Source organism: Pogona vitticeps, chromosome 1, assembly GCF_051106095.1.
Source record: "Pogona vitticeps strain Pit_001003342236 chromosome 1, PviZW2.1, whole genome shotgun sequence".
Lineage (NCBI taxonomy): Eukaryota > Metazoa > Chordata > Lepidosauria > Squamata > Agamidae > Pogona > Pogona vitticeps.
The window spans coordinates 200,121,769-200,147,991 of NC_135783.1; the positions used below are offsets into that span (position 1 = coordinate 200,121,769).

A 26,223-nucleotide genomic window follows, 5' to 3' on the forward strand; every position below is an offset into this window, starting at 1 on the left:
ACCCGATAGTTAGCAGCAGTTTGCCACGGTGAGGGTACAGTTAGACAGAGTGGCTATCCGATGTAGTTTCTTGTCAATTCAGTTTCCTATGGCAGAATGTTTATTCTGGGCATTGGGGGGCAGGGCATCAGGAATTTGCACCAGCCCTCAAATTGCTACAATTCTCATTGGGACCACAGGTCACCTACTTTGCTCTGTCATTTAAACCACTTTCTTCCCTGCCTCTTAAAAAAAAAAGATTTTATTTTATTTTATTTGGCAAATGATGCTGCAAGTAGATACGCTACCAAAAAACTAGCCCTTGCTGGCTGAACAAAAAGCAACATGTATCCATGAAAAAAGACTGCAAATTGCTGTGCATTGTGTAATCAACAGAAAATACATAGAATTTAAGTGTAGCAACTGTGGCACAAAATGTAGGGTAAATTGCAGTGTAATTGCACCCTGAGTCATGCAGTTTAACCTACAAAAGCACAAGTCTTTAACAGGAGTCTGGCTGTTTTTTGTTGTGTTTTATTTTCTTTCTGAGTAGCAATTTCAGAACGGTGAGTTACAGTCAATAGTAGCTCTTCTGATCAGTAGTTCTGTTGGATTTTTTTCTTTGTCACCTGTTGTAATCATCCTTCCTATTCTAGTTAATGCTATGTTTTGTGACAGTGGGACTGATTCGGAGAGACAAGGAAGATAGAGAAATCAAGAAAATATTTTAACAGAGAGAAAGACAACATGCTAAGAAGTTGCACTTTTGCAGCAGATCTGAAGATTTTATAGCTTTTATCAATGTACATTTGAGGTTGTCCATATTTCATTGAAGGGGTGGACTGTGTGACAGTTTGTAGTGATTCCATAATTTTAAGCTGTGCCATGCTTGAGGACCTGCCAGAACACAGCAGAACTGTTTTCCCCACAAAAAAGAATTGCATTCACTCTCTTGACTTGCCACTAGACCAAAAACAAAAAAAATTGTGGGAACCTTGTACAGAACTTTACCCCAAAGGAATAAGTAGGTAAAAAGTAAACTATTATCAGTTCCAAAGAACAAGAATTACATGCAAAAGAAGAAGGAAAAAAGTACACATACCGATGCATATCTATTGAAAGCGACCAACATGAATTTAACCCAATTCCGGGAGGCAGTGGAAGACAGGAGGGCCTGGCGTGCTCTGGTCCATGGGGTCACAAAGAGTCGGACACGACTAAATGACTAAACAACAACAACAATTTGCCCTTGACAAAGCCACAGGTACTGGAGACTGCAGTACTGTATTGCAGAACTGAATGGTAGCATGAACGTTATATAGCAGAAGGTGTTTGCATGAAGCTGGTTCAAGGATATGCAAGAAAGATGATGTCTTTGAATTAATATTTCTTTCCAGCAGATTGTGCTTGTCAGGGATTGAGAACAGTTCAAATGCCTGGCCTCCCATCATCCTTCATCATTTTGGTTGGAGCTGGTGGGAATTAAGTCCAACAATATCTGGAAGGCCGTAGGTTCCTCAACCCTGTCTTACATTTCTGTGTGCTATTTGCATATATATCTGGCAAAAGAAATAGGCCAAGAATGGTATGTGTCTGTGTGTTTTAAAAAAGTGGGAAAGTGTCCATATCAATCCAGTTTCTCTTTGGTAAGCTGTGAAACCTATGGCCTTCCATGTGGTGTAGGACACCAGTTCCCATCATCCACAGCCAGCCTGGGAAGTGCTCAGAGGTGACGGGAGTTGTGTTCATCACCATTAAAGGGGCACAGCTTCCCTTTCTTTTGAACACAATGCATGTATTATGTTTTTAAAGAGAATATAAATAGAGAGAAGGAAGCGTTTCCAAGGTGTTTAGGGCTGAGGTGGTACACTTCAAAACAGTAGTTTGAATTAGGTTGTTCAGGATATAGAAATTACACAGAACCCCTTCTGGGGCATTGACACCTCAGATGTTCTGCACCTCAGGCATTTTCTTTAATGATGGCCATGCCTGCACTACAGTAGTCAATTCCTGACGGCTGCAAAAATCATGAATGATGATGCCCAGTGCCAGGTCTGAGCGAGTGGGTCACTGCTTTTCCAGCAGAGAAATTCTAGCCAGAGTGGTGCACCCCGAGGCTGTGAATCTGAATGATTGGGTGCCTCCTCGGTGACAGGTGTGTGTGTGCAGTCTTCAGAGTGGTCTTGGCCCAATCTCATTATCTTGGTCTTGATTTTCTTTCAATTGGAGATAGGTCGCTCTGCCTATCTGTTTCCCAGTCACGGCCAGCAAAAATGGCAGGATCAAGGTCAGATCAGAGCGGCACCATCAGCATATTGATAGCACCTTAAGGCCTACTTCAGTACTCATTATCTGTGGCAAATTCCCACAGAATCAAAGGCAGTTTTATGTGTGTGTGAAGGATTTAACAAGACCCCAGTTCCTTTTGGACTTGAGCCACTCTTATGGCACACAATTCATTGCTAACTAGGTATCTCTTTTTTCTGCACATCCTTGGAGCAGAATGCTGCTCAACTCTTTCCAGCAGGAAATGAGCCATGGACCAGTAAAAGTGAGACTCATACCATCCCCCTTTCCTTGCACATTATCCTGTTGAAAAAGACGGATTGTTAATAAATGGTAACATGGTTGAAGTATGAAGGAACTAAAGTGATGTGGAATCTTTAAATAACTGTGGTATGAAACAGTCTAAAGATCATAGGGAAATGGCTATATTTTTATAGTAATTCAAAATATTGTGGAGTAGTGTCTGAAAAATCAGTCTGCCTGTTTACTGATATTATGTTTAACACAAGTTAATTGTTTATGTTTGAAATTGAGGTTTAGTGATGCTATGTGTTAATTAGAGAATGTTGGGTTATAATTATCAGGTTATTACTGCTATTCAGGAGAGAATCTTTAAAGAATAAATTTAAAGAACCGGGTGGTAGGAATAAAATCCTAGAATAGTTTTGTTGGCAAACTCAGGTATATTCTTCAGCTCTTTTTGGAATGTAGTCTTTACAAAGACTGTTGTTATCTTATTGAACTTGAAATACTGCCACATCCTGAATCTTCTGGAACGTTAAATGCTAAATCCCATATGTGAATGTTCTATCAGAACTTCGGCATCGAACTCCAGTGCGAGGGAATGTGTCTCCACCTCTCCCAGTTACACCAAAACAGGGGTCTCCGAAAGCGTCGAGTCCAATGCCAGCATCTCCTGGCTTGCAGAGAGAGATCTCAGCGCCTGGTGGACCTCCAGAGAGAACTCTGACATCCGCTTCACAGTCCAATGTGTTACAAAGACATCCTGGACCCCATGCTACTTCAGTGTCTGGAATGGGTAAACAGAGCACTTAATGTTGTTTACAGTTTATATTGTTTTCTCTGGTTACCAATAAAACAGGCCATTTTCAGACAGTATGGAAATGGCATTTTGTTTGAAAATAGAAGAACAGTTATCTGATTAAGCAGGAGTTCCATATTCAATTAGCCATAACTCTTTACAGCTGGCACCTTATGATACTGAAGCCTATTGCCTGAGCTCATTTAACTGTTATGGCTTCTTTGTTTAAATGGCAATAAAACTTTGCAGTATTCTGTAGTCAACAGTATAGCATACCTTTTATGTTCTTGGTTTAGACAAGCTCTAGACTTGTATAAATCAGGTACGTAGGAAAACACTTTCAGAATACATTCATGTTTCTGTTGAAGCTCTGGACATATTTTTAACTTGGATAGTGACATTTATTTAAATATTTATACTAAGCAAAACAAGTTCATGCTGGAAAGATTAAAACATAAAATGCCCAGTAACCAAAAGGGTTTTTTTCCTATTAGGCATAAGACCTTTCTGAAGTAGCATGCTAATAAACCAGAGTTAGCATCAGTTATTATCTTGGTTGAAACATTTTATCTCCACTTTTGCATCAGCTGAAACTACAAGCTAGACTCAGAGACCATTCAAAGCTTTTTTTTCCTCCATTACTGTATTGATTTCCTGCTTTGCAGATGTGTTATTTCAGTTGGGATGGGGCCTGCAATGACCACTCTTTTTAACTGAGCACTATTAAAAAGTATGTCTCCTGCCCACCTGGCTCCCCAGTATCTTAATTTGTGAGGAGGGATAAGAGTGTAATGGCAGGGCCAGATCTGAGGATGAGTGACCCTGCCTTGGAAATTGTAAACATGTCAAAAGGGAAAATTGATACCCTATATCTTGAGGAGAACATTTGGCTCTCTCTTCAGTTACTTCCCCCCAAATCCATCTATTAATGGCAATTCATTATGCTAATCATTTGTTACCAAAAATATGAGGATTTTTGAACTGTATCAAGTATGAATTAGGAGTAATCTTTGCTAACTCAGTTCTATGACATATTTTTAAAAGTTTGTGTCCCTGACAGTATTGGAGGGTGTAGTTTTTGTAGGAATGTTTCAAGAATAAGATGCCCATGGCAGACCTTATAGACAAAATGATGCAGTGTAAAAATAATCAAGTTTCTGGGTGTACAGATTTCTTCCTGTCTTGTGAGAAACAGCAGTTGGAGTGCATATGGCTGCATTTAATTATCCTTAAAGTAGAAAAGATAATTCATTTTTTCATTATATTATACTTTGTGGAAGAGAATCAATTTAACATGTATTACCACAGAGCTTCCATATGTCTAAAAATTAATAACCAGCAGGTAGTTGAGAGTTTGCCAAGCTTTGCAGAAATGGCCAGACTGGCCACAATGATTGCTTTTGATGTTCATATTAATTACTGTTGTCCATATCAGCGTGAGGAGTAAGATGCATGGTTTGAGAGTCTGTGACTGTGCCAAGGAATTGGAAAGCTACTTGGGGCATGTGAGCTTGTTTCAGGCTTCTCGGGATGAGCTAGGCAGCTCTTAACTAGGGAACTCTGTGATTATTCCATACTCAAATTTTGCACATTTAATAACAGTGAAAATAATAATCTTGAAGATTAGGAAGATAAGAAGTTTCCTTATGCTCTTGATCTGTTTAGTCCTTGCAGAACCTCTCCAGGGGTCCAGGCTGGATTCTTTCCTAGCCCTAACTGGAAATGTGGGGGGTTGAATCTGAGACCTTCTGCATGCAGATCTGGTGTTCTACCCTAGGGCAATGCTTCCCACTGATTTTATTTTAACTATTTTAAGGCAGTTTTTGGTCAGTTTCCCTCTAGCCCTTCAGTTCTAAGATGATGATGATGTTCTGTCCTAGAGCCATTTATTTGGAATAGTATATCTTTCACAGGATTAGGGCAGGGATGAGAAATGCATGTGTCCAGATGTTTTGGCCTGCAGTCCTTGCCAGCTTAAGCCAGCATAGCCAATGAGAAGGAGTTGAAGAGATCTGCAGTCCAGCAACTTCTGGGAGTGGAACATTCCTCCCCCTTGCATTTGTGCAAAATAAACACAGCCATAAAATTAGATGTGCAAAATGCCCACAGTTTGCATTCTTTGAAATATCAGATAATTTTGATAGAAGTGAGAGTTTAATGAAGTTTACAGACTTCCTCCAGCACCACAGGTATATTTATGTCTCTTCCTGTCTTTAAGTACTAGTTACTGAAAGAATTTGGATGTATAGTTTGTTTCTTCATGAGTTTAAACTTTCTTTTGTGAGAGAGGGAATCCTAAGAAACCTGTAAGTGTAGTGCCCAGGTATCTCTACTGTCAGAGTGTTTGTCATCATCACATTGAATGGAGTGGAGGCCCTCTTCTCTCCCTGTGTGTTCAAGGATTCCTTCTTGCAAGAATATTTTCTGTGTGCATATTTGCCTGTCAGTCAGGTTAGACCAGGTCACACAGTATAGGGGTGATGTGTAGATTTTGCCCCAAACAACTTTTTAACAGCTGCTGCACGCCCATCACCACCACCTCAGCAAAGTAGGAGTTAATTGCTTGGGCAAATGGGAAGTAGTGAACCTGTAAGTGTTATATCTTCTGAAGGGTAATAGAACAGGTATCAAGACCGAATCTTATACCTTTCTCTTCACAGAAGGTTACGATTTTCATGTTACTTATCATATTTTTCATTCTTAAAAATCAAGGTATGAAACTCAGCATGACTGGAACTGAGGACCGCAACAACCTATGTAAATGTTAGGGGGGGGACTTTATTCCACCTTTCTACCCTTGATACAGACTGAGTTGTGATCACTTGGGAAAATAGACTGCATTTTTGACCACTTGTGACATGGTCCAATGTGATCTCTTTCCTGCCAGTCAAATGATGTACAGCGAGTTTCTTCAGCCTAACCCTGATCCCTGCCCAAAATGGACCTTTTTTGGTTCAGCTGTAGGGGTTGGCTGGAGCTGTTCCCCAGTAGAGAAGGTTTCCTTTAAGGAAGATAACTCCCAGCAATGAGACTCTTCCCAGTGCACTTGGATGTGTACTTTTCCTCCCATCTGAACACAAACTGTAACAGAAGGTTTTCAGTTAAGGTACCATATTTTTCTGTGTATAAGACACCCCCATGTATAAGACCCCCCCACTTTTCTAACTCAAATTTAAGAAATCTAAGCAGGGATTAGCAAGTGGAGGGGAAAGGGATCAAAGTGCTGCAGGATCGGTTTGATCCCTGCTTTCCCCTCCCACTGCTGCATGATCGCTTTGATCCCTATCCTCCTCCACTTGTTTTTGTTCTCTCCTCAGCTTACTTCTGTGTATAAGACAACCATCAATTTTTAGTGTAAAGATTTTAGACAAAAGTATCATACACATTGAAAAATATGGTTTATTGTTAGGTATAAAGTTAGTAGGTTGGATTGATACCCATCTTTTGTTTTCTAGGACTTCATCCTCCAGGACCTCCATTGGCTAGACCTATTCTTCCTCGAGAGAGGGGAGCATTAGATAGAATTGTTGAATATTTAGTTGGAGATGGTCCACAGAACAGGTAAAATGTTGCTTGTAGTAAGTAAATTGTGAAGTCAATAACTCAGAGTTGCTTCTGAAGTTGCCTTTTGAGTTTTTTCTACACTTGGGTGATGTCAGAAACATAAAGTCAGATAAGAGGAATTCACCCCCATCCACCCTTCACAACACTGCATTTTCTAGAAATTAAGTGATGAAAGGCTGCTATTACTGTGCAATCTTATGCATCTGGAGAGAGCAGTTTTGCTAGGTTCACAAGCCACTTTGTCTCCCTAGATATATGGGAGCCTCACCCCTTAGATATCCCCCACGCTGATTTTTTTAAAATATATTTATTTTGTAATGAAAACAGGAAATTGTAGCTTCCCACAAATCTCAGTAGGGACACATCTAGCAATTTGCTGGCTATTTTGGCCTTTCTGTGATCCAGATTTGTCTTTGGAGAGAATCAGGGTCATGTGGCTTTTCCTCTGTCTCATGGCAGCCATTGTTTGGACAATTGCAATCATAGCTCTTATTGGTTTGGCTACTATTCGCATCTTTTCAGATACTAGCTGTTCTTAAATCCAGAGGTTTTTTGGTTTATCTGAGCAGTTATTTGCCGCTCCCTTTCCCAGCTCCCCCCCCCCCCCAAAACAATCAAACACTTTGTCAGCTATCCATTTTCCTTCAGTTTTACTCAGCCAACTTTATCTAACTGCAGCACGAATGCAGGTTTTCAGCATGCTGGTACCTAAGAGAGGAAAATGCTAAAATCAAACAGTCTCTAGGCTGAACTGCAACATGATTAAAAATACTCAGATAACTAATTGAAATGTGTGATAATGTCATGCATTTATGAAAATCACTTCATGGTAACATTATCCGTTGCCTAGAGACATAGACTAATTGAATGCGTGGGTGGATTTGGGAACATGGCTTCCCCTATTCAGATGCTGTACTAGACATGTGAGCCTTGGAAGATAGTTTACACAACATCAGAAGAGGGCCAAAACGTGCCCTCCAAGCTTCTCTCGTGCATTTAGATAATGTATGGAATTGAATGTGAGTAAAGGACTTGCATCTGTCTTAAATTTTGATCTTTTTAGAAGTACGTAGATCTGTTGAGGTGTCCAGTCTCATGACTAAATTAAATTAATATCTGAAGTAATTGGCAAAACCACAGTTTGATTTCTTTTTCTTTAGATATGCTCTCATATGCCAGCAGTGTTTCTCACATAATGGAATGGCTTTGAAAGAGGAGTTTGAGTATATTGGTAAGAACACATGCATATATTTTTCTTCTTGGACAAGAACTTGTTACTCTGAAATGCATTTAATTTTTTCTGTAGTATGATGCACTGCTTTTTTATTAGTAGAATGCTTGTTTCTGTGTTAGATTGTGTCCTAAAAGTGCCTGAGCTACTTAAAATCAAGATTAATAAATTTAGCTCTGTGTTGAATTCTGGCCTTTATAATACTTACATAATACTTTACTATATTTAGAATACTTCATCCTGTTTGAGTGTACCTTTGGTGTGATATTCTCACTGTAATGCACAAGTCAAGGAACATGTGTGCAAACCAGATTATATAAATAAATGGCTTTCTGTGCATGCTTTTTAAGACTGCTCTTGGCTATGAATAGTACCCTAAAAGGTTTTATATCTAGCTCCTTACTTTACCAGAAGTTTAACAAAATTTGCTTTACCAGCAAAGTCTGTGGGAGACATCAGAGATGGAGTGGGAATAAACTCCTGGGGCTATTCTTTCATTTTATGACTGACAATAACTTAAGACAGACACACAACTCTTCATTGAACACAGATGTTTATTTTGCCTCCTTTCAGAAAGCAAAATTCAGTTTGTGAGTAATGTGAGATAAATTGTCTCAGACACTTGCTCTTTGCTGTTCCCCTTGGATGTGGGATTCCATTTGTCTCTTCACTTTGTAAAAATATTCAGAATAATCACTAGTACATTTAATATTTTATCAGGGTACTAGTTCTTTTGCTAGAATATGCCGTCAACTCTGATCTAGATGTGTAGTCAAAGCTTAGTTCACGTTATGTTGAATAGGTCTCCCCGCCCACACAAGCTAAAATTACGCAGATTCATCAGTAGCAATAGCCATGCTATGCAGATAAACAACAGAAGGTTTATATTTGATTGTATAGATTGTCTTTTACCCTAATGACGTGACACAGCCATGCTTGGAAGCAGATTTTAATATTTAGTGAAGTCAGTGACTTTCAGCTCCAGATGTTTTCCCCCCTCCAAAATGTGTTGCATATAGAAAGCCTTCTACCAACCCATATATACCCTGTTTCCCTGAAAATAAGACCTAACCTGAAAATAAGCCCCAGTTAAGTGAAACCCCACCCTCCGCCATTGTGTAGCAACCAGAAGATGACATGGCTGTATTTGAACAAATATAGATTGTTGTACAGTGGTGCCCCGCATAGCGACGTTAATCCATTCCAGATAAATGTCGCTATGCAGAAACATCGCTAAACGGAACGGAAAAAGCCATAAACTTCGTTTAATGCATTCCTATGGCTCCCAAACTCACAGTTCAGTGAAGTTCCTCCATAGCGCCACCATTTTTGCGTCCTTGGTAAGCGAGGGCAGGGCGCGAAAACACTGTGGCGGCCATTTTGGGCACCCAGCAGCCATTTTGGAACCGCCGATCAGCTGTTCTAGGAACATCACAATGTGAAGATCGGTAAGCGAAATGCTTACCGATCATTGCAATGCGATGTTTTGCCTATTCAGAACATCGCAATGCGGATTCGTCGTGAAACGGTGCGCTCATTAAGCGAGGCAGCACTGTACATGAAAAAAAATCCCCTGAAAATAAGCCCTAATGCATTTTTGGAGCAAAAATTAATATAAGACGCTGTGTTATTTTTGGGAAAACATGGTATTCTCATTTAGTTCCAAATTGCCTGCAAAGCTGTATAGTGAATGCACAAGCTGTGTGTCATGGAATTTGAGGAACTTGCAAATTACATCCTAAATCCAGTTGCTGGTTTCCATACAGTAGGCCTGTTGGCTGCAGTCCTGTTGGTACAGCTCCACATGTATAGAGCTGATCATGCCATCAGCATAGCCTTTTATCACTAAATAAAAGCATACTTTATCAGAGACAACCTTAGGAATTCCTTTTGTCTTGGGGAAGTCTTAGGATGGGGTGGAAGTCTAAAAATGTCTGATCTTGCTGCTATAGTGCCTGGTCCCAGCTGCAGAATGGGTGTGTGTGTGTGATTTTGGAATCACAGCCTTTTGGATTCATAATTTGGAATGTTAGAACTTTAGAATTTCTAGATATCTGTAACTTCATTACAGTCAGTATGAATATTATATAGTCATTATTTCACCCCTTTAAAAACACAAGCAGCAAAACATTTTTAAACGAATTTCCCTGCATCCTCTTGACACCTTCCCAGTGATTGTGCCAGACAAGAAGAGTGCATGCCAACAGGCAGCAGTGATAGGAAATGACTGTAGTGGGCATACTGAGGGAAACCTGGACAGTGTGAATGCCTGCAGGAAATGTGAGCAGAATTGAGGAAGCAGAGGACAGGTCACACTCAGGAGTGGGCAGATACTCTGGGAAGCCCTGTCAGGCACTTTGGAGCAGCAGATAACTTGTAGTGAGTGGGAACTCTGTCAACAGCATGGGTCACAGCACAGCTGAGTGAGTGAGCACATTCTTGGAGTAACATTGGAAGACTGAAAGTCTCCTTCCTTAAAGGGGATTCTTCTTGGTCCAGAAGAGCAGAAATCAATGGAAGTCTCCAGTGCCAAATCATGGACTGCTCTTTGCTGCTTCAACAGTCTTTCAAGAAAGTAGAATGTATAGTTCTATCAAGTTGCCACATCCTGATAGTTATAAAAATATTCTTATTTAACAAATGTTTCTTAACTTCAATATTACATACTATTATTATTATTATTATTATTATTATTATTATTATTATTATTATTATTATTATTATTATTATTATTATTATTATTATTATTATTATTATTATTATTATTATTATTATTATTATTATTATTATTATTATTATTATTTTTATTTTTATTTATTTATTTATTTATTTATTTATTTATTTATTTATTTATTTATTTATTTATTTATTTATTTAATTTATACCCCGCCTATCTGGTCGGTGAGGACCACTCTAGGCGGCTAACAACAATAAAATACAATAACAATATAAATAAGCAATTCTAATTAGTAAAAACACTAGAATACATTACATAGAGTGCAAAACAGAAACAGTAAAGAGGGAAGAAGGCGGTCAAGAGGAATATGATGGAAAGGCCTACCCAAACATCCATGTCTTCAATTGTTTCTTAAAGATACCCAGCGAGGGAGACCTGCGAATCTCAGGAGGGAGATTGTCCCAGAGGCGAGGAGCCACCGCCAAGAAGGCCCGATTTCTTGTCTTCTCCTTCCGGGCCTCCCTCGGCGTTAGGCTCCTCAACCTCACCTCCTGGCTAGCACGAGTGACACAGGTAGAACTTGGTGGGAGTAGGCATTCCGCCAGATATCGAGGCCGTAAACCGTTTAGGGCTTTGTACGTAAGCGACAGCACTTTGAAGTCGATGCGGAATTGGACGGGCAGCCAATGCAATGCGGCCAGAGTGGGTGAGATATGTTGGAATTTCCTCACTCCACTAAGTAATCTGGCCGCCGCATTCTGCACCACCTGTAGTTTCTGCAGCAGCCTCAAAGGAAGCCCCACGTAGAGCGCATTACAGTGGTCTAATCTTGAGATTACGAGCGCATGTACCAAGATAGTGAGCGCCCCCAAATCAAGGTAGGGCCGCAGCTGGGCTATCCGCCTAAGGTGAAAAAGGCGGAGCGGACTACCGACGCCACCTGTGGTTCCATGGTGAGCGCCGGGTCCAGGTGGATCCCCAAGCTGCGAACCCCGTCCTTGGCAGGCAGGGTCACTCCCTCAAAAAAGAGGGAGTTTCCCATATCCCCAACTGTGGGAGGGCCCACCCTCAGTACCTCCGTCTTGTCCGGGTTCAGCCTCAGCCCGTTCTCCTGCATCCATTTCAGTACGGTCCCCAGGCAGCGCTGAAGGGACAGAACGGCATCTCCTGCAGAAGGTGGAAAGAAGATGTAGAGCTGAGTATCTTCAGCGTACTGATGACACCGAGCTCCACACCCCCTGATGACCCCACCCAGTGGCCTCATGTAGATGTTAAATAGCATTGGGGAGATAATCGACCCCTGTGGGACCCCACAATTGAGGCTCCACGGGGCCGAGACATTCTCCCCAAGCTGCACTCTCTGGGGACGGTCCTCCAAGAAGGAACGGAGCCAGGTCAATGCCCGACCACCTATTCCCAGCTCGGAGAGCCTCCCCAGGAGGATACCGTGGTCAATGGTATCAAAGGCCGCTGAGATGTCGAGGAGAACCAACAGGGACACTTTGCCCCTGTCTGCCTCCCTCAGTAGGTCACCGCACAGGCGACCAATGCCATTTCTGTACCATGGCGCGGCCTGAAGCTCGACTGAAATGGATCCAGGGCATCTGTTTCATCCAGGAGCGCTTGAAGCTGATCGGCCACCACCCTCTCGACCACCTTGCTTAAGAAAGAAACGTTGGCGACAGGTCTATAATTGACAATACTAGCTTATCATTAATAACTGTATTCCGGGTTTTTTAAAATAATGTTCATGTAATTGAACATCATTTTTTACTTTCCAATTCCTTTCTATTATTAATCTGGCCACTATTAATAAATTTGAAAATAATTCTTTTATGGTCCATTTTAATTGCTGCTTATAAAATATCAATAAAAGTGCTATTTTATTATAATAATAATAATAATAATAATAATAATAATAATAATAATAATAATAATAATAATAATAATAATAATAATAATAATAATAATAATAATAATATAATTTATTGTCATTGTAAGTATATACACAGTATACCATACAACGAAATTCACAGACACCCAGAGACCAGACACATGCACACACATAACATTCCCCAAACACTCCCCACCCACTAGAAGTCCCCCACTAAAAATACAAACATCTACACCTCAGGCCAAGTAACACAGTCCAACTAATTATTCACTACTGGTGGTCTTTAAGCTCATTATTAATTGCAATTATAGCTCTAGGATAAAAACTCTTTAGAAAACGTGTGGTCCGAGTCTTAATTGTTCTATATCTTCTGCCAGACGGTAACAGTTCAAAAAAGTTATAAGCAGGATGGGAAGAGTCTCTCAGGATGCTGTGTGACTTCCTCAGACAGCGGGATGTGAAGATGTCATCCAGGGTTGGTAGCTGGAGCCCGATGATATTCTGGGCAATTTTAATGGTTCTCTGTAGAGCTTTTTTGTCTGCTACAGAGCTACTCCCAAACCATGCCAGAATACCATAAGTTAGGACACTCTCAATGGTGCTACGGTAGTAGGACAGAAGTAAATGCTGTGATAAATTTAACTTCCCGAGCATTCTCAGGAAATACAGCCTCTTCTGTGCCTTCTTTATTAGCATGTTGGCATTTATAGTCCATGAGAGGTCCTCTGAGATGTAAGTACCCAGAAATTTAAAACTACCAACTCTCTCCACTTCCTCACCGTTTATGTACAGTGGTAAATGTACATTTCTCTTCCTCCTAAAATCAATTATGAGTTCTTTAGTTTTTTTGATGTTAAGTGTGAGATGATTTTCTTTACACCATAGTATCAATCTTTGTACTTCCTTTCTATAAGCAGACTCATTGTTCTTATTTATGAGTCCCACCACTGTCGTATCATCCGCAAATTTAATAATTGCATTGGTGTTATATAGTGGGGTGCAATCGTGTGTACAGGGAATAGAGGAAGGGACTTAGCACGCAGCCCTGGGGAGCTCCTGTACTTAGTACCAGGGTAGAAGAATGGTGGGATCCCATCCTTACTGACTGTGGCCTATCTGTCAGAAAATCCTTTATCCACATGCAGATCTCCTGAGGTAATCCCAGGTTGATCATTTTTAAAAACAACCTATTTGGTAGAATGGTGTTAAAAGCAGAGCTATAATCCACAAACAACAGCCTCGCATAAGTTCCCTGTTGTTCTAAGTGGCTCAATACAGTATGGAGTACGATGGACACAGCATCATCAGTAGATCTATTTCTCCTGTATGCAAATTGCCATGGATCCAAAGAAGGTGGAAGACTAGCCTTAATGTAATCCAGCACCAATCTCTCAAAACATTTCATAATAACAGATGTTAAAGCTACTGGTCTATAATCATTGGGAGATACCACAGCTGACTGCTTCGGGACTGGCACTATAATAGATGTCTTCAGGCAAGTGGGGACAGAACACTGCAACAAGGATAGATTGAAAATATCCGTAAAAACTCCAGCTAATTCTGCAGCACAGCCCCTAACAACTCGTCCCATGATTCCATCTGGTCCAGCTGCCTTTCGAATATTAATATTCTGGAAAGTGCGTCTCACATCTGAAATCTGCAGTACTAGTGGTTGTCTGTCGATGGTAGATTCTAGTGATGTATTATGGACAGTAGGTGCTGGAATAATGGTTGTTCCTGTTTCCACCTCAAAACGGCTGAAAAATTGATTTAACTGCTCAGCCAAAAAATCACTGCTGCTACACAGACTGTTTTTGTTACTCTGACCAGTGATTTGTCGTAGGCCGTGCCACACTCGGCGAGTGTCAGAACTTTCAAGGTGTTGTTCAATTCTCTGGCTGTACATAGCTTTGGCATCCCTAATGCCCCTTTTCAGTTTAGCTCTGGCCTCTCTATACTGTAGTTCATCACCAGAATGAAAAGCAGCATTTCTGGCTTTTAATAAAAGGCGCACTTCTCTATTTAGCCAAGGCTTGTTGTTAGAAAACACTCGTACTTGTCTTGTTGTAGCAATAACATCGATGCAGCTTTTGATATAAAACAGTACTGTCGAGGCATAAGTATCAACATTGTCCTCCTCAAACAGTGTCCAATCAGTGCTCCTAAAGCAATCTTGAAGTTGTTCAGTTGCATCCACTGGCCACACTTGTATTTCTCTAATTGATGGTCTGATTCTTTTAACAAGGGGTCTGTACGATGGAATCAAAAAAAGAGATATATGATCTGACTGTCCCAAGCTAGGCAATGGCTTCGTCTTATATCCATGCATGATGTTACAATATACCTGATCCAAGGTATTTTCCCCTCTAGTGGGACAGTCCACATACTGATAAAAGTTAGGGAGGACGGTCTTTAAATTGGCTTGATTGAAATCACCTGCTACCACCAGCACTCCATCTGGGTAGGCCTGCTGCTGTTTGCTGATAGCAGTTAACAAACAACTCAAAGCTGTGGTTGTGTTAGCATCAGGAGGTATATATATTGCTGTTATTATAACAACATTAAACTCACGAGGCAGGTAAAAGGGGCGGCATTTCACTGCCAAATACTCCAAATCAGGAGAACAGTGAATGTCCATTATTTTAACATCTGTGCTCCAATTATCATTTGTGTAAACACAAACCCCTCCACCTCTGCTCTTCCCAGATTCAATAGACCTGTCTGCTCAATGTACTCTGCGTCCTTGTAGTTCAATTACCTCCCCTGGGATGGAAGAATCAAGCCATGTCTCTGTAAAGATCATAACACAACAGTCTCGAATATTTTTCTGTAGGGAGATAGTAAGTTCCAACTCCTCAATCTTGTTGGGTAGAGATCTAACATTTGAGACAAAAAGACTTGGCAATGCAGGCTTGTGAGGATTTTTGCCTAACCTCACTCGTAGACCAGCCCTGCAACCTCTTTTCTGCTTGCGTTTTCTCCGTGTTCTTTTCTTCCTGACAGGGAGAGCAGGCCGTCTTAAAAGCTCAGCTGGGATGTTGTAAGTTGAGACCCTCGATTCAAAGTTGCAACTGTCTCTGCCAATAGATAATAATTCTTGTCGACTGTAAGTTACTTGTGCCTGAGCACGTAGAGTCCATAATAAGGACCGATCTCTGGAATGCCTAGCCGCTGCAAATACTTGCGCCGCCATCTTGACCAACTGTCAACTGTCAATTTTGTGACATAGCTCTATATTTAACTTAGTTATTTCATTTACTTTATTAAAAACTAACTGCCAACATTTTAATATACAGTGGTGCCCCGCATAGCGAGGTTAATCCGTTCCAGATTAACCTTCGCTATGGGAAAACATCGTAAAACGGATCCAAAAAACCCATTAAACTTTGTTTAATGCGTTCCAAATGGGCCCAAAATTCACCATTCTCCGATGTTGTCCCTTGTTCCGGCAGCCATCTTGGGTGTACCGGCGGCCATTTTGAGCGTCCCGGCGGCCATTTTGGGTGTACCGCGGCCATTTTTTTTGTTCCAGCGGCCATCTTGGGTGTACCGGTGGCCATTTTTGTGTTCCGGCGGCCATCTTGGTTGTACCGGTGGCCATTTTGAGAGTCCCGGCGGCCATCTTGGGTGTACCGGCACCCATTTTTTGTGTTCCGGCGGCCATTTTGGAACCGCTGAACAGCTGTTCCCCCATCGTAATGCGAGCATGCCCTCGCATTAGCGATGGGAAAATCCGTATCGCAATGCGGATTCATCGTTCAACGGTGCACTCGTTATACGAGGCACCACTGTATTTTCATATTCTCCCCACATAAGAAACTAAGAATTGACTTCCTGACAACCTCTCCAGCATCTCTTAGAAAAATTAGTATCTATTTGTTTTAATTTATTCAGCATTAAATACCATCACCAAATTAATTTATTAAAAATCCCTTTTCCTTATAGATATACACTTCAATATTCTTCTATCTCATATATTTTTCTACATCTCAGAACTTATCTTCTCTCCCCAATCATATTCCCACATTGATTTAAGAAAATCTTGTTGATCCTTAACTTCTAATAATAGTATAATTTTTGCTTGTTATCCCTTTCATGAATAACAGAGAAAATTGCTGCAGTGCAGGCTTGCACCAGAGCATATCATAATAGCATAAGCAGCTATGTCGACCTTCCAACTGGGAAGAACCAATGTGAATATATATATATACATTGGTGTCTGCTTAGATTTCATTGGTGCAGATGGACATCATTTAGAGGTTTTGCTCCCACCCTAGCCCTTCTTAGATTTTAAAGATAGAGATTTGGTTCCAAGATAGCAATTTTATTGCAGAATTTCTCCTTATGACTTTAAGATGGTATATGTAAGCGATCAGTTACTGACAGTTTTTATGTGAATAATGTAAAACATTATATTAAGTCTTCAAAATCTCCATCCATTGGTGAATTCCATTCCATTTAAGTGAATGCTGGCTTACATTATATGATGCACATTACCTGTTTATTTTACTACATTTTTGCACCACATAGTCACCATTGGCCATTTTACATCATCCGCTTCCTGTAAAAGATATCAGTAGTTTAAAAAAAAAGCCAAGGACTACTTGATGAGCATCCTGGAAAGTAGTTTTTCCTTCTTGAGACTAAAGTGTGCAAACTTTAGTCTCAAAAAGCTCTTCCATCAGGTAGGCTTGCCCTCTGTTTCTTTGAACTTAGAGTCTTGGCGGAGCAATCTGCACATGTGGGGGCACTGAAGTAATCAATAGAGATGCAGCAGCGGTCTCTATTGATATATTTGCTGTTGCCGGAAGGAGATGTGAAAAGTACAAAGTCTCTGACCTGAGCTTATCCATCCTTTCCATCACCATGCTGTGAGAGTTAATGTATCGGCCCTAAAATGGGTGCCCCCTTCCTGGGATCCCTGTTGCTATAGTCCCATTGGATTGCAAGGCAGCAAGAGACAGAGTTGCAGCCCTTCCATATTTAAAGACAGAAAGTTAATGATCAGTTAAATTCTAGTGGTCCTACCTTATACACTGCTGCCTACTTTCTCCCTCTGCTGACTTGTTTAAAAATAGGAAAGTTCTGGTTGGAGTGGGAACTGCAAAGGAGAGTAGTACTGATAAGAGAACAGCTGCAGGCATATAGTTTTACTTCTCAGCTGAACTGATGGTCAAACCTGAGGGGCTGGATGGTGAAACCAAGATAGCATGCTAGGTTCAATAGTGGGCTCCCAGGTGCCAAAAACTGGTGAAATGTTTGCCTCAGGATAGCTTTATCTACTCCTGTATCCATTCTTGTAAAAGCTGAGAAGATTCAGATACAGTGGTGCCTCGCTTTACGATTGCCCCGCATTACAACGAAACCGCATTACGACAATATTTTTGTGATCGCAAAACAATGGTCTGAATGGGTTTTTTTCGCTTTGCGATGGTCGGTTCCTTGCTTCGGGAACCGATTCTTTGCAAAATGACGATTTTCTTCCAGCTGATCGGCGGTTTCAAAATGGCCGCCGGGTAAATAAAATGGCTCCCTGCTGTTTTCTGGAATGGATTCCTCGCTGCACATGCACAAAAAATGGCCATCCTATGGAGGATCTTCGCTGGACTGTGAGTGTCCAGCCCATCGGAATGCATTAAACGGGGTTTAATGCGTTTCAATGGGCTTTTTATTATCGCATTATGACGTTTTCGTTCTACAGCGATTTTGCTGGAACGAATTAACGTCCTAATGCGAGGCACCACTGTAAAGCTTTAAGTAGCAGAATCAGAAGATTTTTTGAAAATTGGCAGTAGTATATGACATGAAATAAGTAAATATATAAGAAGAGATTTTCTGTTACTATTTGAAGGCTTTGGAAATGTTAAAACTAAAAATAACCAGTAGGCAACTGATGGTGGAAAATTCTCACTTTCCAAATAATGATGGAAAGCAGTATTCCCCCCCCCCCCCCGTATCTAACCTTTGTATCTGTTGAAACTTTTGCACATTGAAGTAGCATTCAAAATAGTGTAGTAGTAGCCATGGGTTTGGGGTTTTTTTACACATTGAGGCTCAATGTTCAGTAAATTTACTAGATATAACAAACTTCTGTGTAGCATTTAGATGTGCCTACTGCTTTTTCCTGAATCCTGCGAGGAAAACCAGACCGCAAGCCCCACGGCTTCCAGATTTCAGTGCTGAAAAGAAGCTCCCGGCTGAAACAGAGGGCACAACTGAATCACTGCGACTGGAGGAGAAGTTACAAGAAAAGCAAATCACCGAAGGTACATAGTGCGGATACTTTATGCTTGCCTGATGCCATGATTTGGAAAAGGAGCCCTTTCTTTGCCATACTTTTTTAAATTAAAGCTTGACAAGGTATATCATAGACATGATGCAAACTACTGCTGCAATAATTTGTGGGGGAGTATGTATGTATGTATGTATGTATGTATGTATGTATGTATGTATGTATGTATGTATGTATGTATGTATGTATGTATTTATTTATTTATTTATTTATTTATTTATTTATTTATTTATTTATTTATTTATTTATTTATTTATTTATTTATTTATTTAAGCCTTGGTATCCAAAGAACGAATTTTTGGCTCAGCCTTGAATGTAATTCACCTTGTTTGTTCTTTCATGTTAAGATTATTTTAGGCTGTTTTTTCCAAGCTGCAGGAAAATCTGAATTCACACCCTTTTCATTTATAAAACAAATTATTCCCATGTCATCTGGCAAGATTATTCTAACCTTCTTGAGAAATCCCTGGTTCTAATTCTGAAAAAGAATATAATCAATATAAACATTTATACTCTCCAATTAAAGGATTTGGATCCAAAGAAAGTTAAATTTCATTGTTTTCAGTAGGTCATTGGGTTGAGACAGAGTTGAAGTTCCTGCCTTTGTTCGTTAAATTAATTTCGCAGTTTTCCTCAGGGCAGGAAAATCTAGTAAAACCAACTTGTTTAAAAATAGGGAGTTCAAAGACAAGTTGTCAACTCTAATTTAACAGAATCCCTTTTGAGATGTTTTATAGGCAAAAAAATACAGTAGGCATCTTATGTTCAGCTAACAAGAAAATGCAACATTTTTAACAATATAGTGTAGATCAGAACTAGATTTCTTCAGTTAGGAGCGTTTGGTGATTTGAAGTGAAAATATCTGTGGATCATCTAGAGAGCTTCTTTGGAATATAATATGAGTGGATGATACGATTAAGTGTTCCTAAATGAAGAAATGTGACAGGCTACAAAGCAGAGTACTTTTGGTGAAAAAAAACTGTAAGGAAGCTTAGCAGTAAGGAGTCAAATGCAATTATTAGGACTATAAGATGCAGAGTCGGGATCCACTGAGCTTGTTCCTGTGACAGAACTGTTTTTTTTCAGGGATTGCAAGGTGATCATGTTCTCTAGAACAGGCAGGGGCAATCTCACTTGGACAGAAGACCATTTTTCAGATTTGCTAGCAGTCCGAGGGCTAGACTCCATGGTGGAGGGAGCGAGCCCTAAAATGCTAATCTACACATTTTATGTTGTTACTATTGTCATTATTTTATAAGATACCCAATGTGGTGTAGTGAATAGAGTGGCAGACTGCAGGAGGCCTGGGTTCTGCTCTCTCCATGGCTGAGCCATGGAAGGACACCGGAGGTGTGGAAATGATAAAACCACACCTTAAATATCTCACTTACATTGAAAGCCCTATTAGAGTTGCTGTAAGTTGGTTCTGACTTGACAGCACATAACAACATTACTTCATAGAAGTTGCTAATGTAATTTTCCTAAAAGAAAAACAGATTTAATATAAAAAAGAGGGTTTTTTAACTAAAGAAAGCTCCCCTTTGCACTCTCTATTAGCCATTTGTAATGTAAACAATGGGGGGGTATGGAGAGCTCCATGGGTGCTGGGGGAGCACTTGAAAACATGGAAAATTACCTCTCGTCTCTATAAGAGCACAAGCAGACTTTCTGCACATTGAAAAATAATTAATTTGGAAGGGGGGTTGGCTGCAAATGAGAATTTAAAAAATAATTACAGTGGGGTCTCTACTTAAGAACTTAATCCGTATTGGAAGGTGGTTCTCAAGTTGAAAAGTTCTTATGTTGAATCTGCATTTCCCATAGGAATGCATTGAAAACCATTTAATCCGTATCTGCTGTTTTCCGTCCATAGAAACTACAGTGGAACCTCTACTTAAGAACTTAATCCGTTTTGGAATGGTGTTCTTAACTTGAAACGTTCTTAAGTGGAAGCAAAATTTCCCATAGGAATGGACTGAAAACCAATTAATCCGTTCTGGCTGTTTTTTTGTTATGTAGAGGTGCGTTCGTACATTAAAGCTGGTTAATACGTACTCTACCACTAGGGGAAGAATTTTTTTTAAACCTAAGATGACCTAAGGTTAAAAAAAGAGCAGGAAAGTATTTTTTTCCTGTTCTTATCTTGGATTTCTGTTCTCAAGTAGAAGCAAAATTTAGCAAATGGAGCTGTTCTTAAGTTGGATTGTTCTTAAGTAGGGACGTTCTTAAGTAGAGACCCCACTGTATTCTGAAGAGTGGCAGCAAAAAAGCACCACAGACTTTTATGTTGCTCACCCTGTTCAGGCGCAACCAACCAATCCGGTAACTGAATGACGGTTTGTTTTTGGTCCACATTATTATCCTGTGCCTAAAGCCTTCTGTGTTACTGACATTATTCTGTTTGTCATTGTTTGATCACATCAGTAGCAAAAAGATTACGTTTCTGTATCTTCCTCCTAAAGATTATGTAGTGATTATAACTGCCTAGTTTGTGATCGAGTCTAGCAACTGCATTCTGAGCTTCTGGGAATTTGAGTAGGGCATTGAGAACTCTGGGATAATCTCAGTACAGTAGTGAACCCAGTTTGGCAGACCTCCTACTTTGTAGTTTAATTAGGAAATATTGTTTGTCTAGTCCTGTTTAGGGACACTACAGGGGTCTTGTAAGAGAATTAGTTCTCTCTGTCCCCCATTTCAATCGCAATCAGTTTTTTGTATTTTTTTTTTTTTTTTTTTTTTGAAGATGGGAATTAAATATCTGAATATACCAAGCTGTGTAGAGATTTATTTAGGCCTAAAATATAATTACACTCAGTATGTTTAACTGTTGTGTCAAAACATGCTGAAGATATACTCCCGCCTCCCCATCCTCCTATTTTCTGATACTTGAGAAGTTATGTAATGGGTATTGAGGAAACAGAAGGTGGCTTTAAGGCAAGGGAACAAATTGAGAACAAATTCAACAGGAAAGTCTTAAGAGTTCTAGTCAGAAGCAATTGCAGAAAACCTTGTGCTAGCTGAGTTGGCACTCCTTCCAGTCAAGGATTATTATTATTAATTTTTCCTTACAAGGAAACAGAAGTTTTTCTCCTTCTGTCTTAACACATGTTCTTCTCTAGCTTCTTTTTTCAATCTCATTTACAAATCTCGTACGTTTTATATGGTTGTGTACAGTTGATAATGCAGTCAATAATAGTGACCTCCGGGCAACACAGTGGAAAAACTGGCCATTTCTAAGATTTCTTACTAGGTAGAAGTTGTTTAGCTCCACAGGAGCTCATGATTAGTGTCATCCAACTGTGTGTGTCTTGCAGAACCTTTAGAAGAAGATGCTTCCCTTACCGAAGCAAGCCAGGAAGACGTTCAAGCTTTGATTGTTGAAGAATCTTATGGTGAGGCAATTGAAGATGCTGAGAGGGAGCTGCCAAGAAGTGAAACAAAAACTTCAGTTACAAACTCTGAACCTGCTGTTCCAGTTGACCAAAGGGGGGAAGAGCCTGTAACAGGAGAATAAGTGCCTCATTTGTTTTAAGCTATATACTTTCAATTGTTACTTCTTCAGATGGGTCGCTTTCAAAAGTTTATTGTGCCGTCATTCTCATGAGCTTGGACTGCCACTTCCACTGTACACAAGCTACCCGCACAATGAGGCATCGTATTGCTGAAGTGTTTGTTTGGGTGAAGTAAAAGCTCTTCAGCATTTGCAGGCATCCAAGCACAGGTATTCTTATTATTTTTTTGGTTTGCATACTTAAGAAAAATCATACACATGCTTAACATTTTTCCCTCACAAGAGTGAATTAAAATATAGTATTTGGTTATTGAACAACTGTAAATTATTCAAAATGTATAATTAATTCTTGGTTTAGTAAATGTTATAGATTTTTTTGTACTATTTAGCTATTGAAATAAATTGAATACATTTAAGTATTTAGATGTTTACAGGAGGAAAATGCTTAGGTATTTGCCATAAGCACTATGAAAGTGTCAGTATAACTGAAACCTAGCCACTCTTAACCTTTTTAATTTCCTTGAAAGAATGCCATTGAAAGTCCTAAGGATGGTCTCTCCTTCAGGGCAGTGTGTATAGCAAATGGGCTGCAGGCATGCAAAAAGTAAAGCTAGTTTGTGTTTACATGAAGCGTAGGAATATCTGCACTAAATTGTACTTGAATACTGAGCATTATTTATACCTGTAAAATAATGACCGTATAAGTGAATTTTTTTGTTTATTTTGTTAAAGGAAAACAAATAAAGAATATGTAGCATTATGTGCTCATTTTGTGTGTTCTTACAATTGCTGTTGCAAAATAGGTTGCCTTTGACTTGGTCATTGTGTGACTCAGTTAATTACCTCAAGAGATTTGTGTCTGATTCCTTATCCATAGTAACTCAAGTATGAATTTACAGGATGAAATAAATAGAACAATTTGTTCCATTGCACTACACCCACCCGCACTGTTTTGCTGCCAGCTCCTTGAAGCGGGGGTCAACATAACAAAATTAGCCCAAAGCATGAAAACTGACTACCTTTGCATTAGCCCAAGAGCAAAGGTGGCCTCCTAAGTGTTGTTGGACTGCAGATTCCATCAGCCCTAGCCAGCATAGGCAGCTCAGAAAAAGGGGCAACATCCAAGGGGCCAAAGGTTCTCTATTTTTGTTGCAGGCAAACCTTAACATGATATCCTCCCCAGGGCGTGTTGGAGTTCCTGAGTCATAGAATTTAACCTGAGTGGTTAAAAGGTGTGTTTCTCCATAGTACATGTTGTATCTACTCACACATTCGCTTCACTGTTTCATTGAGTCCCAAACAGTCCTTCAGTATATTTTGGCACAGAGGGACTACAGCCACATTTCAACTTTATTTGCTGCTGTCCTCTCCTAGCAACCATAGTACAGATCCATATGCATATCTTCTGGGATCCTCTAGAACTGGGTAATTCTACATGAGGGACACTTGTCAAAAAACAGCCATAAAAATTGCTGTGTGTTTTTGTGAGAAGTGGTTAACTGATGGAAAAGGAGTCGGGGATTTCCCATTGTTTGGAGAATAGTAATGAGCACAAGAGGAGATCCTTTAAACCATTCATTTTCAACCTTTTTTGGCCATTGCCATAAACACAATATGAAAGAAATACAGGCCGGATCAAGATTGTATAAATCATGTAATAAACTTTATAAGTTGGTAAATGAAGAATTATTTCCAGCCTGTAATGCCCTGCAAATGTTCCAGGGCCCCCTAGGGGACCATGTGGCTGCCATTGAGAATGGCTGCTCTAGACCAGCAGTTCTTAACCTTTACTAAATATCTTTTGTTGCCATGGGCCACCAAGCCTTAACTCAAGATTTAAAACCCTAAAGTGCATCAAATATTTATCATGAAGGGTCTTCAGATTTGGAGAAAAAGGAGAAATAAGTTAATCTGTTAATGTACACACTCCTACTATATTTTTATTGGAATGATTCCATACAGAATTTATAACCACCATCAGCATCACCCCTGTAAGGACACAGGCCTTGCTGAGGTGGAGGGGTTTGTGTGGTTCAGTAAGGTTGAGAGCTATGCTGGCGGTAGTGTTGCTACCTGAAGGGTCTCCCAAGGCAGACAGGTCTCAGCTGAGAAACCAGACAAACTGTGTCCATAAGCCATCAATTATGATGAGAGGAAATAAACAGAAATCCATACTGGATCAGTTGTTGCTGGGGTCAACAAGGACCACATCAGATGCTATAGCCCCTGGACATATAATGATAAATGGGCTACAGGACCAGCATACCCTTTTGAGGAACCAGGACAGACTTCTGCAAAATGACTGGAACAACATAAATGCAAAACTTTGACTTCTTCTGAAAATTGAGAAATTATGAAATGCTATTAGGAGGCAAAGCCAAAAGTTGATTTCAAAAAAGAATGATGGAAATTTGGAAAAAGACCCAAATAGTGACATAACCGAACAACAATTAATGGAACAGAGAAGGTTTTCATCCAGAGTAAAGGGTTTCATAACTGGAATTGCAAGAACTAGAAAAGTTAGCAAAAGAAAAATTAGCACAGAACAATAACCATAGTACATAAGAGAAATGGAGGGTAGACATAGATGCAATAATGGAAGAAAATGTATCAATGGAGGAACAACTTATGGAACAACCCAGAAATTATGAGTTGACAGAACTGCAGGAATCACTGAGGGGAAAAAGAGTAATCCACGTTAGCCAAAACACAGAAATACAAAGGCTCCCCATTTTGCGTTAATTACAAAGTAAAGCAGTAAAAGATCTACTGATACAGTAGATGCAAATGTAGTAATCCTGCTAAAGGAAATAAAACAAATTATGTGTAGCACAGCTACCATAATAATCATGTAACTTGGTTATAAGCTGCAAACCCCCCAGAAAACTCCTGGCACTACAAAATGGAAAATTCATCTGGAAAAAAAATAAATTATGTGCAGACATTAGCAATCTGAAAGATTCAAAACTTAAAAATAAAAAAGTAAAAGCCAGACAATGTGAAATATATGTTATAGAAAGGAAAACAATTGTTGTAATTATGGAAGAATTAAAACAATGGGTAACAGCCACAGCAAAGAAAATTGAAAGATATGATGGACGCTTGAAACAATATTGAGAAAACATGCAATTTTGAATTAACCAATGATTATTCTATAAACCACTAGGAGAAAATGCAGAACAAAAGATATTTATTGTTTTTGTTTAGTCATTAAGTCATGTCCGACTCTTCGTGACTCCGTAGACCAGAGCACGCCAGGCCCTCCTGTCTTCCACTGCCTCCTGGAGTTGGGTCAAATTCATGTTGGTAGCTTCAGTGACACTGTCCAGCCATCTCATCCTCTGTCATCCCCTTCTCCTCTTGCCTTCACACTTTCCCAACATCAGGGTCTTTTCCAAGGAATCTTCTCATGAGGTGGCCAAAGTATTGGAGCCTCAGCTTCAGGATCTGTCCTTCCAGTGAGCACTCAGGGTTGATTTCCTTCAAAATGGATAAGTTTGTTCTTTGCAGTCCAGGGGACTCTCAAGAGTCTCCTCCAGCACCACAATTCAAAAGCATCAATTCTTCGGTGGTCAGCCTTCTTTATGGTCCAGCTCTTCCATACATCGCTACTGGAAAAACCATAGCTTTGACTATGTGGACCTTTGTTGGCAAGGTGATGTCTCTGCTTTTTAAGATGCTGTCTAGGTTTGTCATCGCTTTCCTCCCAAGAAGCAGGAGTCTTTTATTTTCGTGACTGCTGTCAAC

The 26,223-nt window shown here is 39.9% G+C and overlaps 1 protein-coding gene across 5 annotated transcripts in view; it reads left to right on the forward strand.

The window, feature by feature from the left end:
• The window catches only part of LNPK (lunapark, ER junction formation factor), a 60,893-nt gene extending 37,657 nt beyond the window's left edge, over window positions 1–23,236 (forward strand). For all 5 annotated transcript variants that reach the window (XM_020805159.3, XM_020805160.3, XM_072980425.2 and 2 more), the window contains 5 exons: window positions 3,080–3,304; window positions 6,763–6,868; window positions 8,032–8,102; window positions 18,772–18,939; window positions 22,280–23,236. In XM_020805159.3, coding sequence (XP_020660818.3) covers window positions 3,080–3,304; window positions 6,763–6,868; window positions 8,032–8,102; window positions 18,772–18,939; window positions 22,280–22,479 — 770 coding nt within the window. In that variant the 3' untranslated portion in view covers window positions 22,480–23,236. The remainder of the gene's footprint in view (window positions 1–3,079; window positions 3,305–6,762; window positions 6,869–8,031; window positions 8,103–18,771; window positions 18,940–22,279) is intronic.
• Window positions 23,237–26,223: the final 2,987 nt, after the last annotated feature.